This window comes from Emydura macquarii, unplaced genomic scaffold, assembly GCF_026122565.2.
Source record: "Emydura macquarii macquarii isolate MOO-44397 ecotype Brisbane River unplaced genomic scaffold, CSIRO-AGI_Emac_v2 contig_2452, whole genome shotgun sequence".
Lineage (NCBI taxonomy): Eukaryota > Metazoa > Chordata > Testudines > Chelidae > Emydura > Emydura macquarii.
The window spans coordinates 1,551,107-1,568,724 of NW_027132589.1; the positions used below are offsets into that span (position 1 = coordinate 1,551,107).

The following is a 17,618-nucleotide window of genomic DNA, read 5'->3' on the forward strand; positions in this document are numbered from 1 at the left end:
AATGATGAGCATCCTTTGACAAAAACAATTTGTTCTACATGTCTCAGGCACCACAGGCAGTTCTTAAAAAGTTGGAATTTTGCTATCAGTATCAATTAGCATTACTCAGATGTAATAATTTAGCTTTTGTGAAAGGGTTATGCACTTTCAGTACTGTTTACAATCTTAAATCAGTGTATTTCATTGTGGGTATCTAACATTGCTAAATCCATTCTGTGTTTAGTAGTAGAAGAAATTTTGTAGTATACAAAATAGTGGATTTGCTAATACTTAAGCACTTGTCTTTGAAGCATTTTGTTGGCTCAGTTATTCAATATGCTATTGTTGTTGTCACATACAGTCGAAGGACTATAGTTTCAGATATTCTGGGCATGAACTTCTACAGTCTCTATTTGTGCACATGCAGATACAAGCACAGCAACTGTTTTGTTTAGTTTTTTCTAGATACCTGGTGATGTGATTCCCCCTTCTTAGAAATTTAAGACCATATTTCAAAGGAACCTCATCTAGTCTCTGTCACCCCACCCACCCACCCACACATTCTCTCTCAATCCAAAAATACCGCAAATAATAATTTCTTTTTTGCTCACCTGTTAAGATTCACATTCAGGATTAAAGAGAGGATGATACAACCAGAATATAACAGGTGCAGGAAAGTACAGTATATTGTTACAACAGAAACACTGAACTAACATCTTGGCAGATAATTGATTTCAGGTACTTTATTGGAGGAATAACTGAAGTTATATATTAATGTTAACTATATATATTATGTCTATTTTTCTTCTTTTTAATTTTTGTCAGGTAAAACGTTGCCTCCACTAAATTAGGAAGGGAAACTTCAGAGTATTTATTTTAGTTTTCAGTATAAATATCTCTCATTTAAAATTATACTAGATCTTTAGATTTTTTCCCCCTAATAAATCCAGAATAGGTTCTTTATGATTAATCTTTGTGGTATTTTAAGTTTTCAGTATGTCAAGTCTGAGCTGCAATTTCTGGACTTGGTTTTACAGATATCTTTCTGATCTCCATGCTTCTGGGGACCCTGCTTGGCAGTGTATTGGTGCCCAGCACAAATGGATTCTTCAACTCATGCACAACTGCAAAGAGAGCTACATTAAAGAACAAAAAGGCAAGGATGTTTTTCTAGTTTACAGAAAGTCTTCCGTTTGACACTTAAGTATGACCTAGTTTCTCATATTTTATTTTACAAGCTTCATGTATGTGAAATGTTTTGCTTTCTACCCTCCGTTTCACCAGTTTTACTTAAGTTGAGGTTGATGTAAATATTAGTTTGTGTGCACTTCTCATAATCCAAACTTGTTATGTAGTAAAACACAAAAGCAAAGGTCAGAATTATTTTAACCACTTTTTACTTACTTTAATGGCATTAAATAATGAAAATATTAAGCTTCATCCATTCAGCTAAGGCTCACTCCAACCCTCAAAATATTTCTCTGTGTCAGATTTAATTCAGGTTGAGTTTTAATTGGTAAATACAGATATCCATTGTCAGAGTATATGCCAGTAATACATGGATATGTAGGAGACCAGAGCATTGTGGAATAGAATCATAGAAAATTAGGGTTGGAAGGAACCTCATGAGGTCATCTAGTCCAGTGTTTCTCAATTTCTTTCCCCCCACGGAACCCTTGCCCGCCCGTGCCATACCCTCGGAACCCTTGCCCGCCCATGCCATACCGTCTGCCGAAAAGTCAAGGAAATCTTCTTCTTTTCGGCGGCGTGCTCTCAGGGCCATTTTCTGCGGCACCATCAGCTGTTCGGCAGCGAGCGAACAGCTGTTTGGCGGCACCAGATTTTTTTTAACATTCGGCGGCGCGGTACAGCTTCTTCGCGGAACCCTTCCACTCAGCCCGCGGAACCCTAAGGTTCCGCAGAACACCATTTGAGAACCACTGATCTAGTCCAACCCCCTGCTCAAAGCCGGACCAATCCCAACTAATCAATACTAAATTTGCATCAGTTGATATGAAGAGATAAATTATATCATGTTTTCTTGTTCTTCATGCACATATGTTTTTATTGCAATTCAGTTTAGAGATGGGCAGGTGAACTGCAACCTGCTACACTGTCTAAATATCCCACTTACTCCATTTTACCAACAAGTTCATCAACTACTCAGTGATCTTCATTTTCACTGGTATTGTTCCTGGAAGTACTGCTTTCATACACAGTGATTCCAGGAGTTTCATAACCACAGCAGCCAATTAACATGGTATCCATGGTATCCTTTTCAGAAAAACTAGTTGTAAGGCTGGTATTGCTGTGTGTGAAATCTAAGAAAATGGCACCACACTTTGATTTGACTTTGAAAATCAACTATTTGCCAAATTTTAGGATTCATGTAATCATATGGATCCATCCAACATATTGAATAGCAACTTTTTTCACTTGAAGTGTGTGTAAAGTACTCCTGGAGGTAAGTGTATCAGAATCTGTCTGTCTTCGGGGCAGAAAGATAACTTCCATGTTATTGTTACTCCAAGTGTATCCCAAACTAAATAAGAGTATCTCTTCCTTGGAACCACAAGAATTCCATCGAACTGTAGCCATTGTAGAAGTGCTCCACAGAACTGGTGTAAGATTTTTAGATGTTTCTCCTTCCGAAGAGGTTACCAGACAAGATATAGGGTTCAGCAGGTACCTAAAGTATAGAACATGGTGAAGATAATAGAACCATGAGTTCATGAAATCTAGTGTAGAGCGTGCCCAGCATACTCCTTTAGCCTCAGTCCATCCTAGTGGATGATGCTGCATGCCGCTATACCGACAGTGGTAACAGGAGAGATTTTCATTCAGTAATTTACCAACTTAGATGCAAAAAATGAACAAAGCAACAAGATCCACATAAAAAAGATAGCTGCAGGTTTTCTTTTTCTCATCTCACCTGAGGGGTTACTACCCAGAGAAATAAAACAGGAAGATAATATGAGGTTGAGACTTATTTTTTTCTGAAACTGTCTAGAACAGTGTTTTTCAATGACTAGTCAGTGCATTGGCACTGGTCCCTGAGATCTCCTTTACACAGTTTAGGAAGGCAGTAAGCCGGTCCCTCGTATCAAAAAGGTTGAGAAACTCTGGTCTAGAAGACTTAGAGACAAGTGTTACATTAAAATTAATGGAAGATGTGTGTCAAAATTTCCTAGCTTACCTCAAAAATCTCAAAGTATGTATAACACTTCTCTTTACTCATTATCTGAATTGATAATGTGTGGAACTTACAGCAATTCACCCGCATCCCAGTGTTAATATTAAGCAGTTTATTGTGTTAGGAGCCTTTCTGGGAACCAAACAAGAGGAATTTATGTAACCTTAGTCTGCAGAGCACATACATTTATATATGGATGGAGCAAGCGATACATAAACACATACATGTACTAAATGAACTTACTTCTGCCAAACAGAACAATGGTGAATGTGATCAGAGACATAAAATAGATTAAAACACACTATAATAAAAGTGTGTCTTTTAAGCAGGAAGTATGTCTTTCCCATCCCAGGTGTAAAATTGATTATGCATGAAACTGAGAAATTTAATTGACCTATAGAAATTAGAAATGTGGCTTTTGACAGAAGAAAGTTATTTATATTTATGCTGTATTCAGAGGTCATTTCACAAGTGAAGTTGGTAACAGATTTTCAGATTGCAGTCTTCCACTAAAAGCTCCCTTTTCCAAGAAAGAATCTTTTGTACATCAAATATTTGGCAGCAGAGGTGGGTCATAATTAGATATTTCTCTAGGTTTCAATTTTTAACAGGCATAGCATACACTTATCCTAGCAGATGGTGCTCTTCGTATTGTAAACATTGGGATACAGCGCTGAAGATTACCGCTGCACCTTAAACACACCAACATTAATCATTGACTATTCCTGACTATTCTTCCACTGACTGATTATATAACACATTTGGTATGTAGATTTAAATTGAATCAGGACTGACTGTTTTAAAACTTCAGTAAAGATAACTCAAATACCAGTAAGAGGGAAACAGAGAGAGAGTGTGTGTGTGTATGATGTATTTCCCAACTTTGAATTGAGTTAGTGCCACAAGCATTTTGTAGCTAAACTGTATCTGTTTCAAAGCAGACCAGTGCTCTGGATTATTACACATGAAGAATTTTCTATTGCCTTAATACAAGTCTAATTCATCTCTTAAATTCCTGTGAAACAGATCCAAAATTAGACCAAAGCCTTTGCTTTTCCTGCCAGGAAAAGCCTTTGGTTAGCTCCCTGCTGTTATCCCCAAACAGGATTTTTAAAGGTGATCATCAAATAATTTTTTTTTTTTGGGCAGGTTGTGGTGTATGCAGGGGAAATGGCAAATAATTACAGTGTTAAACTAAGTTCCCCAGTTAACAAGGATGAGCGAGGCATTTAGCATGTCAGTTATTTTAAGACCTGTTCACAATGGGGATTTTCACAATTTCAATTATTGGTGATCAACCACCAGTGTATCTAAGCCATTAAAAACCTGGAGTGCATGGACAGTGTAAACACTATAAGAGCTCCTTGTGTCTGTCTGCACTAGGTAATTCAATGGTGCATCTACACCAGCCAGGCCACTGGTGGCTGTAATCAGGACAAAACCCCAGTGTAGACAAGGATTACATTTATTTTCCCACTATGTATGTATTTTTTATTTTTTAGCTTTCCCTAGAGTTACCCTGACAGTCTACCTTGCTATCAATTATCAAAATCTCAAAGCCTCAACTAAGCATAACTGCAGAAAGAGGTCAATCAGTATAGATGCTCAGGTAGTTGACTTTTTATTGTATGCTGTAGTTTAAATAGATATTTAAATATTATTTTGTATCCCAAATGAGAGTGAGGGATTCACAACAGTACCATCATCTGAAAAAAATTCTCTTTATTTGGGTCCTGCTGGATGAGCTGCATCCTGTAATAATGGTTAGTGGTAGTTAGGATGTGCTAGAATTCTGAGGCACCACACCAGAGCAGAGTTTGCCAGTGCAACTTGGAAGAGCTGAAAGATGGCAAGTTTAGAATACCATATCACGTCCTGGAGTTAACTCATGGAATTTGTAACCAGGGCTAGTAGAAGGCTTGCATACTTCAAATGTTCTCTGCTCTCAATTAGCTTTAATTGTGAATTGATGTATTTTACTGTCCTATTGAAATTGAAAGTTGAGTGCTTGCTCAGATCGATTCCAAGTATGTGTGTGTGCACCACATGCACAGTTGCTGGAAGGTTTTTCCCTGATGGTATTCTTAGGGTAAGCTCTGGTGCCCCCTGGTGTTGCTCCCTCATGGTGCCGTATATAGGTCCCTGCTGACCCCTCGGCTCTTCAGTTCCTTCTTACCACCAGTGACAGTCACTGGAACATCGCTCTTCTTTTGCTCAGCAAACTCTTCCCAGTGGACTTTTCAAATGTTGCCTGTAAACAGTTAAGGTTTAGTGTTGGTAGCAATATTCCATAGATTAGTATAGTTAGAGTAGTTAAGATCCCACCTATCTGAGTCTTCTCCCTTCTTCCCCTCTGGGGTCGGGGCATGCCTCAATCCCCTGAGTTTAAGCTGTGTGGGACCTGCAAGAAACCTGTGTCCAGAAGCAATCTGCATATAACCTGTCTGAAGTGTCTGGGAGAGACCCATCAGTGGGATCGCTGCAAGATCTGCAGGGGATTCTGCCCCAGAACTAAAAGGACAGAAGTCAGAGGCTAAAGTTCTTCCTAATGGAGGCAGCTCTCCAATCCCCTGAGCAAAGCCCAGCTGAACCAAGACCCAGCACTTCGGCTTTGGTGCGGAGTGCACTGGCGTCAGTAAAATATATGGTGCCGAGGAAGGAGTCTATGCCTAGAGATGCTCACCACCCACATGCATCATCAGCACTGAGGGAAGCTTCACATGAAGAGAGACAGCACCATTCACAATCCCTGGTTCTACAGAAGAAGCAGAGGAAGACAGATGGGACACTCACTGATGCTGAAAACAGATGGGTCTAAAGGCTCGAGCGGAGTGCAACCTGCACTGGGCCACTCAAGTCCCAGACCCTCAGGTGCAGTACTGTCTACTCCAGCCCCACTGAGGGGTCCATCGAGTCCAGTTCCATTGGATTCCCTGCCCAGGGAGAGCTGTGAGGAGGAGTTGCAGCTCCCCTCCACACTGGAGATCTTTGTGGCAGCAAGAGACCTCATAGAGAGCACAGCATCAACATCTCCTCCTAGGTGGGATTGAGCCCAGGAGCGCAGACCACTGGTTTAAAAAAAATCTCCTGGTGCCGTCAAGGGGCAAGCCAGCTATGATGCTGCGGTCACCCTCTCCATGGTGCCACTCCCCAGCACTGTCCAACATCAAACTGTCCTGGTCCCCTAGGAGTGAACAGTATATCTCTGACTCTGAGGTGGAGTCATACAGTTCAAGAAGCCAGCACCGAGTGAGGAGAAGGCACCAGAAGGTGAGGTGGGACAACCCATCTCCACGCCTTGGCCTCTCCAATGGCAAAGGCTGGTTCAGTGGCCATTCTGGACCCCGTGGGCATTCCATCAGGTGCAAAGGTCACACTCCAGATGATCGCACTTGCTCGTTTCTGAGAGCAGAATCGACCCAACTCATACAGTCAGGGAAATACTGCGCGGCACCAGGCCTGGCACCGAACCAGGCATCGAACCCAACACCAAGCAAGGCTTCAATCCCAGCACTGAATATGAGGAACCAGAACCATGGGTCCCCTTGGGTGTCGAAGGGTAGGAATGGGACATGGTACCCACCAAAGCCTCATCACCACCAGATGAAGCGGTGGCAGGTACAGTGGCTGCCCCTACTGTTGGCGACAGTAGGGCTCACCAGGAGCTGTTATGAAGGGTGGCACAAAACATGAGGCTCCAAACAGAGGAGGTTTCTGAGAGTTTAGACCCCATGATTGACATCTTAGCCCCAACGAGTCCCTCCAGAGTCGCTTTTCCATTAATAAAGACCATCTGTGATACTACGAGGTCACTATAACAAACTCCAGCCTTGTTGCCTCCCATGGCAAAGAGGGTAGAAAGAAAGTACTTCGTGCTCTCCAAGAACCACAAGTACCTTTATACTCACTCTCCACTGGGATTGCTTGTAGTGGTGGTGGCTAATGAACATGAGAGTCAGGGCCCCATGCCAAAGGCCAAAGACACGAAAAAGTTGTACCTTTTTGGTAGAAAGGCATACTTTACTCAGGGGCCGGGGGGAGGTCCAACTCTGCATCACAAATCAGCAAGCAATCCTAAGTAAAATCCTTTCAACTCTTGTGGATCCATGTCCAAGTTTGTGGAGTCAATACCACCAGACTTCAAACCAAAATTCACAGCCCTAGTAGACAAGGTTAAGGCTGTGGCAAAGGCTTCACTCCATGTAGCACTCGACATGGCAGACCACACCATGTCATCCATTGTAGCCATGCAAAGGAGTTCCTGGCTACAAGCCTCGGGCCTTCTTTACGAGGTTCAACAAAGTACTCAGGACCTGCTCTTTGAGGTACCAGTGCTGTTCTCTGAACAGACTGATTCTAAACTTCACAGCCTCAAAAACTCTCTGGCTACCTTGAAGTACTTGGGCCTTCACACTCCAGCACCACAATGGAGGAACTTCAAACCTCAACTCCTGCCTCAGTTTTACCAATCCCAGCCCAGGCAGAATTATAATCGAAAGTGGAGCAGGAATTACAGGAGAAGGCCTTCTCAGCCTTCCTCCAGTCAGGAGCCTGAATTCATGAGACAATCCTCCAGCCCCAAACAAAACTTTTGAGGGTGTGTCCAAGGATGGTGCACCAATTCGAGACTCAGATCCACCATCCCAAATCAGGTCAAACCACTGGATACTATGGTGGAACTGGTATATTCGCTCCAATTTTCTTCCCTCCCTCCCACCCAACCCCATGCTTTCCATCTCTCTTCAGAGACTCCTCTCATGAGCAACTTCTACTACAAGAGGTGCAAGCTCTCATAAGAATATGAGAGGAGGAGGAGTGGAGGAGGTTCCTCTGGAGCTATTCCCGATATTTCCTAATCCCAAAATCTAAAGGCAGGCTCAGGCCCATCCTCAACCTGCGAAACCTCAACAAATTGATGAAGAAGCAGAGATTCTGCATGGTCTTTTTGGCTTCTAATGATTCCAGAGAGGGAATAATGTTCACTCTCTGGGGGATTGGTATGCCGCCCTCGACTTGAAAGACATATACTTTCACATGGCCATCTTCCCAAGTCACAGGGGGTTCCTCCACTTTGTAGCCAGTCAGACCCACTATCAGTTTACTGTCCTTCCTTTCAGCCTGTCTGCAGCACCCTGTGTGTTTAGCAAGTGTATGTCAGTAGTTGTCGCGTTGAGGAAGTGGAAAGTACAAGTCTATCCTTACCTCAATGACTGGCTAGTCAAGGGATGCACCTCACAGGTGGAGGCAACTGTAACCCTGATAAGGTCAACCTTCGACAAATTGGGGCTCTTGGTCAACGAGCAGACGTCAACTCTCATGCCCATTCAAAGAATAGAATTCATTGGAGCAATGCTAGACTCGAGTCAGGCCAGGGCATTCCTCCCAGAATCTCATTTCCTGTCCCTGTGTGGCATCAGAAAGGACTTAAAATGTTTCACCACCACCACAGCTTGAAATTGGTGAGGTACAAGCATCATGCACATATGTAGTTCAACATATGAAATTACGCCTTAGGCCATTTCAGGTGTGGTTAGCCTCGGTGTACTGTCCAGCTCAGGACCACATAGACAGGGTAGTCTCACTTCCCCCCTCCGTGATCAAAACCCTATATTGGAGGACCAACCCACACACAGTTTGTGCAGGAGTGCCATTCTCCACACCTCACCCCTCACTGTGCCTAGTTATGGACACCTTGGTGATGGGCTGGGCAGCTCATCTGGGGGAACTCAGGACCCAAGGTCTTTGGTCTCATGAAGGACTTTTACTCCACATCAATGTAAGAGAACTGAGAGTGGTATGCCTGGCCCATCAGGCCTTCTAAGTCCATTTGGAAGTCAAGTGTGTATTGGTCATGACAGACAATACAACAGCGTTGTTTTATATAAACAGACAGGATGGAGCACGCTCCTCTCCCCTGTGCCAGGAAGCCCTCAGACTATGGGACTTTTGCATCACTTGATTGATACACCTGGAAGCATCCTACAATCATGGAGCTTAAAATGAGTTGCGGACAGTCTTAGCAGATCCTTTCTCAGTCACGAGTGGTATATTCGCCCATATGTGGTAAGAAGCATCTTTCAATGGAGGGGAAGTTCCCCACATAGACTTGTTTGCGACCAGGCTCATCAGGAAGTGTCTGCAGTTCCGCTCCTTCCATAATAAGAGTTTAGGCTCAATTGCAGATGCGTTTATCATCCCATGGATGGGTCAGCTATTCTACGCATTCCTGCATACCCCACTCATTCACAAGGTTCTGCTGAAGATCAGGAAGGAAGGTTCCTCCATGATTCTAATAGCCCCCAGCCTGGTCACATCAACGCTGACACACCACACTCCTGAACCTCTCAGTGGAAGCCCCAATCACTTTGCCACTATTTACAGACTTGATCACCCAGGACAAAGGCAGCCTTCAGCACCCCAATCTCAAGTCTTTTCACCGCACAGCATGGAAGCTCCCTGGCTGAACCCTCTGGAACTAGTACGCTCAGAACCAGTTAGAGCAGCCCTCCTTGGCAGCAGGAAACCTTCCACGAGGGCCACTTACCTAGCTAAGTGGAAGACATTTTCAATTTGGGCAGCTCAGAAGGGCATCCCACCTATGCTGTCATCAGTACCCACTATCTTGGACTATTTGTTATATCTGAAGCAACAGGGTCTGTCAGTGTCATCAATTAAGGTCCACCTGGCCACCATCTCGGCAGTTCATCCGGTGTTGAGGCCGTTTGATCTTCACTAACCTAATGGTTGGGCGTTTCCTTAAAGGCTTAGACAGGCTATACCCACAAACAAGTCAGCCAATTCCCCAGTGAGACCTTAACCTTATGCTGTCAAAACTGATGGGACTACCATTTGAGCTCCTAACAACATGCTCGCTCCTCTGTCTATCCTGGAAGGTAGCTTTTCTGATGGTGATAACTTCAGGCAGGAGGGTGTCTGAGCTCAGGGCTCTCACGTCAGAGCCTCCTTACACAATTTTCCTCAAGGACAAGTTTCAACTTCACCCTCACCCACCCTTCCTTCCAAAGGTGGTTTCTGAATTCCACACATACCAGTGCATATTCCTTCTGGTCTTCTATCCAAAACCACATGCCAACAGTTGGGAGCAGAGGCTACATTCTCTGGATGTCAGGCAGGCCTTTGCCTTTTATATTGAGAGGACAAAACCATTCAGGAAGACAACACAGCTTTTCATAGCAATAGCAGATAGAATGAAAGACCTCCCTGTTTCTTCTCAAAGGATCTCTTCATGGATCATATCTTGTATCCAGATATGTTACAAGTCGGCGAGGGTGCTTGCCCCAGCATCGACAGCTTGTTCCATAAGAGTACAGGTGTCTTCAGCAGCATTCCTGGCCCAAGTCCCAGTTCAGGACATTTGTAGATCAGCAATGTGATCATCAAGTCACACCTTCACTGCACGCTACGCTGTTATACAGCACTCTAGAGACGATGATGCTTCTGGCAGAACAGTGCTACAATCCTCGGGGCTTTGAACTCCGACCCTTCCTCCTACGGACCAGCTTGGGATTCACCTACTTGGAATCGACATGAGCAAGCACTCAAAGAAGAAAAACGGTTACTAACCTCCTGTAACAGTTGTTCTTTGAGATGTATTGCTAAGGTCCATTGCAGGACCCACCCTCCCACTCCTCTGTTAGAGTCAGCTGGCTAGAAGGAACTGAAGATGTGGGGGGTTGGCAGGGCCCTATATATGGCACCCCATGAGGGCGCGACTCCAGGGGGCACCAGACCGACTCTACAGATACCACTTGGTGGAAAACCTTCCAGCAATTGTACATGCGGTGCGCACACACCTACTTGGAATAGACATGAGCAACACCTCTCAAAGACCAACAGTTAGAGAAGGTTAGTAACAGTTTTTTATATCCGGCTTTGAACTGTGTAAAACTATTTGGCAGCCTAATATGGATGAAATGGCTGAAAACTAAAACAGCAAATCAATTGTGATAATTAAAGAAATCTTGATGGGAGAGTCCAGGCTCCATGCAAACTACAGTAATCTAGTTGTTAGGTAAATGATTATGTTCATTTTCTGTGGGTGGAAATAAGCGGAACAATGGGGGAAAGAGATTTCTAAAGCACTTGGGTGTGTTTTGAGTTCATTTTCTCAGAAATTATATTCAGTTGGGGAACAAGAACATAAATAAATCCATGCAAATTAATGGACTAATCTTTCATGGCTGGCACCAGCACTAGCACAACCTTCAGAGCAGTTTTACAGATCTGGGAAGCAGATTACAGGAGGAGATATTCTAATCAGAACTTCTCTGCCACCTCTCCAACACTTAAAGACCAGAATCAGTGCCCTCTATCTCAGCTGAGGAGCACTTCTAAATGCGCAAGACAATGCCCCCTATCCCAAACTGAATCCAACAATGATATTCACTCCCACCATTGTCTCTACTACCAGCAGGTAAGACAGTTCTTAAAAGCAGATTTTCCCCTTTGCCCTCTCAAACCAAAGTGAGCGTGCTAACTACCTTTCCCTCTACTGCAAGGAACCACAATTCTCATCATCCTATGTTTCCCCGACACCAATCAAATGATAATCCTCAGGCATAACTGTGTGTTATCCACTACTATCATTGCATTAAGCCCAGACACATCTCCCTCCACATTTCCAGTGCAATATCACCTGTGTTCACAGAAGACTTGTGTCTGATGAAGCGTGCAGGCAGAAGACTAGTGTAGGCAGTATAAGAAATTATTAGACTCCAATATAAACGTTTATACTGTAACAGTGGATGAGACCAAGAGTCTACTCTCCTCTTTACCACGCACTCTGAAAAATGCTAGCCTGTGGAATTTTTCCAGTTGGTGAGCCACATGCTCCAGATTATCTTTGCCCAACTGCAGATCCCAATACAATGACAAGACCCTATGGCTCTCTTTAACAGCGTTTGGTACAGCTGTGCAAACAGAGTCTTTGAAAGCTCTGAGAGATGTCCACATCATCAAATGTAAGGTGTACCCATGCTTTTTAATGACTAGTGAGTGCAAAGAAAGTTCACCTTTTACCTACTGCCTAACTAAGACTGTCAATACCTCTGTCAGAAGGGGGAAAATCTACTGATCACCTTGAAAACATGGAATAACTCTATTTGGTACTCAAGAATCTAACAAATGAATAGGAGGTTAGTTACCTAGGTGGATTTTCAAAAGTGCCTATTTGCATTCTAGGCATCTAAATACCAACATCATTTAGGAAGTCTGTGGCAGAGCAGTGACTTGAAACCACCTCTCTCAGGTAGGTTCTGAGCTAACGCCCTAACCAGTGGACTGTCCTCCTCACCTACTGCCAACAAACAAATTCAACCTCTTCCAATAAGTTTTCAGAGATGGATGTAAATGTGGAACTATGCCCCTGCTAATACCTTTTAGACTCATTAGCAGCTTTTGGCCCAGTTGCCCATGAAGTTCTTATCTGTTTGTAGTCTCTCATTCCTCTGACAGATTTGAACTTAGATTCACCTTCTGGGCATTCAAAGCCCATATTTTTTCCTAGGCTTTTGGGAAGGGCTGATGATTGGAGAGGTTTAGATTGATTTTGTTATTTTCATTATATTTGCTAGTAAATAGTTCTCCCTCTGTAGGTAGGATGATCAGTCCTTTATAATTGCACTGCTTTTTTTGTATTTTTTATTTTACAGTTATGAAACAGTTGCCCAAAGCATTGGATAAATCTAAATAATTCTTTAATAAATCTAAATAAATACTTGCAGCACTGCATCAGGCCAGGGATTTGTTGAAACATGGATTGTAGGTAGAGCCAAAGTCCCTTCCCTCATTTAATCCATAGGCTCATCCTCCCTAAGCAAGATTCTCCCAAGCAGAGAGAAATAGAATTGTGGGACACTTTTAATTGCCATGTGACTTTAAAGCCTGCCTTGTGAAAAGCACTGAGACACCTTGATGTCTGCTCAAAGCAGACAGGACTTGCATATCTACTGAAAGATACCTGAATAGTAAATTATGTAGTACTCAGTTCACTTTGGGATGGAGTCTGAGTTGATCCTGCTTTGATTTAGAGGAGCCTAGGTATTTTCAAACCTGCAGCTAAAACAAAATTTATTTAAATGTATTTGGCAACTCCTTTACCATTTTGACCCGTTTCTTTGATTTTTCACTACTTTTTAGGCTTCTCAGAGTCAGACTCACTGTAGTACAAGAAACACAAGAGATATAATAAAGTAAAGTGGCAGGAAAATAAATGCAAATAAATAAGCTTTAGTTTAAAATTTGCCTATGTGCACCAGGAACAGTGTCAAAATATAGCAAGTAATGGGATTTATAAAATGAGTATGAGGGAAAGAAACTAGAGATTAAAAATATTTTCTGTGTGCCTGATAGCTATTGTTGGAGCTTTGTTATTGGCTTTGTGGGTCTCATGATCCTGTGAGCTAAACACAGGGAAGTATCTTAATGCTGTAAACACATTTATCCATCCTAAAACAAGAGAATGTATCAATTTTAGCCAATTTTTAATGCTGAAATTGTATCGTTTTGGGAGTACTTTGTGTGGTGCTCAACAGTGGGTGCTGTCTCAAGGATTTATGTTTTCTTTTGATGCCAGAATAACAGCAGCTGTACATAGTATGAAGGAAGGAGGCAGATGCTTAGACCACTTTTCTCTTTCTTCTGTACTATACTAAGATTCTATTCACCTTGCGATGAATGATCTATCTTTGTTAGAGCAGAAAGGCCAGCAAGGCTTGTGTCGAAAGGACCTTTTCAATTTGTTATCCTAGCAGCTGGTTCTCTTCTATTGCTTTCACTTACTGTACATCTGGAAGAAGACTTCTTGCAGCTGGGAGCCATTTCATGTCTAAACCGCATCCCCTGTCCCTTGTAGAAATACTCTTATAACAGTGAATGTCCAGCAAAAGCCTTAATGGGTTATTAATGAAGAAATTAAAATATTAATCATTACAGAGCTTGACATTGGGCTGTTGGTTTTGTTTGTTTAATTTGTTTTTGTTCTTTTGTTTTTATTTTTATCTGTTAGCCTGTTCTTCACACTTGCTGCAGACATCATGGGGAAAAAAAGTGTTCCTTTATATATCCATTTTAATTGTTTAAACCTATGTTGCAGGCAGTAATGGTCTGACAATAAAAAGAAATTCAGTTAGATCAAGGCTGACATTTATAAACCGGGATGAAATCCTGGCCACATTGAAGTCAACGGTAAAAATCCCATTGGCTTCAGTTGCCAGAATTTCCCCTGGTGCCAAAATTAGTCGCCTAAATCCTTATTTAGATGACTAAATAAAAGTGGGCTGATTGTCAAAGATGCTGAAAACTTCAGCTCCACTAAAGTAGACCAGTAAAAACAAAGTCACTTATATTTAGGTGCCTAACTTTAGGTCCTGAGTTTTGAATGTTTTGGCTCAATTGTTAGCGGGTCTTAGGGCCTAAGATCAGCACATGATTACAAATAACAATGATAGTCCCAAATGACAAGTTTTCATTTAGGTTGCTATAGCATTTTCAACTTCAAAAATGAAAAATATTTTTCAAGTTCTTATTTGTTATGCAAAATCTGTTCTCTTTCTGTTTAAGAATCACTGTCTCTCTTAAATATAAAATGTTTTTACACCATTTGTTTTTATACATATTCCAGAAATATCAATGGTTAAGGGATGTGTGAGAACACCAATCTACTAAATGCTGGGTTTTCCTGTTCTGTTTGAATGGAATGTTTTGTATTTTTACTTTCTGACCATCTAAAATCTGTCATAGTGTCTAAATATGTATGAGAGAGTATCGAGAGCAAACAAAACAGAGTAACTTATCTATTGATACAGGTTAATTTTAAGAGAATTTGTAGTATTCCCCTAATTTCTTGCCTCAGCAAATTTAAATTCTTCTATGCGGTATGCTTGAAAGGAATCCTATCCTGGTTGTGTCAGTGCAGGCTCCAGGCACTGCATGTTTGGTCAACAAGCAACAGTGGGTGGTCGGGCTGTAGACAGGACAAGGGCCCGCTGTGCACAGGAAAAAATGTTCAAAGGTGTTTAAGGGTGGTAAGGAAGTCTGCCGCCCTTCAGAGAGTCCAGAGGCTATAGATCAGTATTCCTTCACACTATTGTGGCCTGTGAGAAAGCTCACTATAAGAGACATAAAGGATGAGAAAATACAGTAACTGTATTCACCTAGTTACACATCTGCAGAGCCCTCTTAAATTTTTCACATATGTAAACCATATATACAGTAGTCTGTTGTGTAAGTATTGACAGGCATTTTGGCTTATAAAAGGAAATCATAATTTGTCAGATTCAAAAATTACTAAAACTGAGCTGTAACATGTCTCATTAGAAGTTGCTTTTTCAATCCAAGGGAGAAGTAATATTCCTCAATAGAGCCAAACTTCAATCAGTACCTCTTCTGAAATCCTTTTAAAGAATTTTAGTTGAATTTTACTTGAATGACAATGCCAGGTACAATTTGATGCAGAAATGAGGCTCCATTTAAATGTGGCTCAGAGACAAAATCTCATTGTTAGAAAGAAAAAGAACAAGTAAAGTCAAGGTACAGTGAATTTTACAAAACAGATGTATGCTGCAGAATGGTTTCACAGAGAAGTTTTAAAATATGGAAATTAAGTGATTGTTTAAAGGGTTTAGATTGTTGACCAATTTGTAGACTACAGCAAAACTACTTTTTAAGCATATTGCCTGTAGAGCTTCAGTCAAGTTACAGATTGTAACATGCAGGATATACAGTCTATATGTATAACACATATTGCAAAATACATACTATATGTAAATATGTGTATACATTTAATATTTACTTAGCATATACATATATGTTTATACAGAGAGAAAATTCTGGTCTAAGTTATAGGAGCATACACATAAGAAAATATTCATAATTACTTACCGTACAGTAAGTATATCCATAAGTGTAGTAGATATCCTCACAAGACATATTGCTGCTTTGTGTGCAAGGGTCTGATTTTGAGAGGTGCTGAGCAAAGACGAGTATATGTAAGTCTCAAATGTATCAGTTCTAATATTCATACTTTTATGCCACTTTATCACTAATATATGCAATATAAAATTCATATTCAAAGAGTATTGGAAAATATTAAAAAGTGACTTTAAAAATCCTGGAGTAATTAATATAAATATCTTCAGTTCCAAATTCAGCTTTATTTGATCTTTTCATGGTTTTACAGTTGTAGATATAAAAAGGCTTTAATTACGTTTGCAGTCTGTTAGCATGGTTGGGTAGATGGGGAGAATGTAGTACATTTTAATTTAAATCTTTATTTTTCTATGTTCCTTTAGTTAAATATACACTTTGGCACTGTAGCCACTAACAAATAAGCTCTACACAGATATTTATGTTTTGGAACAAAATATTTCTGTGCCATCAGAGATGTGATACGTTTAAAAAAAAATTGACTGCATGTCAGGAATGTGTATTTATGCTGTATGTACACTGTCTTAAAACCTGTTTCTGCAATATGAAGGCCTTAATTTGTTGAAATTCAAATATAAGATACTAAGAATCTCAAGTTAAAATTCTAGAATGTGTGTGTAAAAAATGTGAACTTTTAATCACAGTAATTTCTTTTGGGTTTAATACTTACTAATATCAATATCTCCATTCCATACTTTGATCTTAAAATAATTCACTGTGTTACATTCCATGGCTAAACTAGTACTTTTGTTCGTAAAGAGAAGGAATTGAATAGGAGAAAACGTGTTTGTACGTTAACTCCCACTTTTCAAGATTTATGTTTAGTATGCAGTCTTCAAGCGCTATCTTCTGGTCAGTTCAGAGCAAGATCAGCTTTTCTAATGTACTCCAGATGTTTATTAGTCCTATAGATACATGTGCTGCTGCTGTTCCCGGCTGCTGTTATGCTTGCTTGTAATGTTAGACAACCAATTAAGAAATTAGTTCATGTTAAACTTTCTTTTCCTGGTACCACTGCAACCTGATGATGTGGTTTCTAGTGGAACAAGAGAATATTCTTTACACTATCTTCTGTTGTTGATGAATAAAGAAATCATTTGGGTTTTTGTAGTTTATCAGGGGCACTAGAGAATTTTACAACTTTCAACCATGTCTGTGTAATATCAGGCTCTCTATTTTAAGTGAACTTACCTAAAGATCATTTTGCAAACGGTCTATTTTTCTTAAATAATTATGCCAATTGAATAGGCACTGTCATTTTTAGAGACCACCTATTTACAAGAAATTCCTCACATTTACAAAGTGTGTGGATGGTGAGGGAAGGAAATCTATTTCAGTATGTTAAAGTATGGCATTTTCAATTTCTCCTGTATTTAAAAAAGTGGTTTCTGTCTTAGAGAAAAGTGTTAATTTTTAAAATATATTAAAAAAACACACTGAACTGGAAATGTTTATGCCAACTAAAAAAATTTGAATGGTCTTACCTTCTTCTTCTTGATAG

General features: G+C 40.9%; 1 protein-coding gene across 2 annotated transcripts in view; it reads left to right on the forward strand.

Annotated features, from left to right (window-relative positions):
* The window catches only part of EXOC2 (exocyst complex component 2), a 188,623-nt gene that overhangs the window by 67,950 nt on the left and 103,055 nt on the right, over window positions 1-17,618 (forward strand). For both annotated transcript variants that reach the window (XM_067562594.1, XM_067562595.1), the window contains exon 11: window positions 1,017-1,135. In XM_067562594.1, coding sequence (XP_067418695.1) covers window positions 1,017-1,135 — 119 coding nt within the window. The remainder of the gene's footprint in view (window positions 1-1,016; window positions 1,136-17,618) is intronic.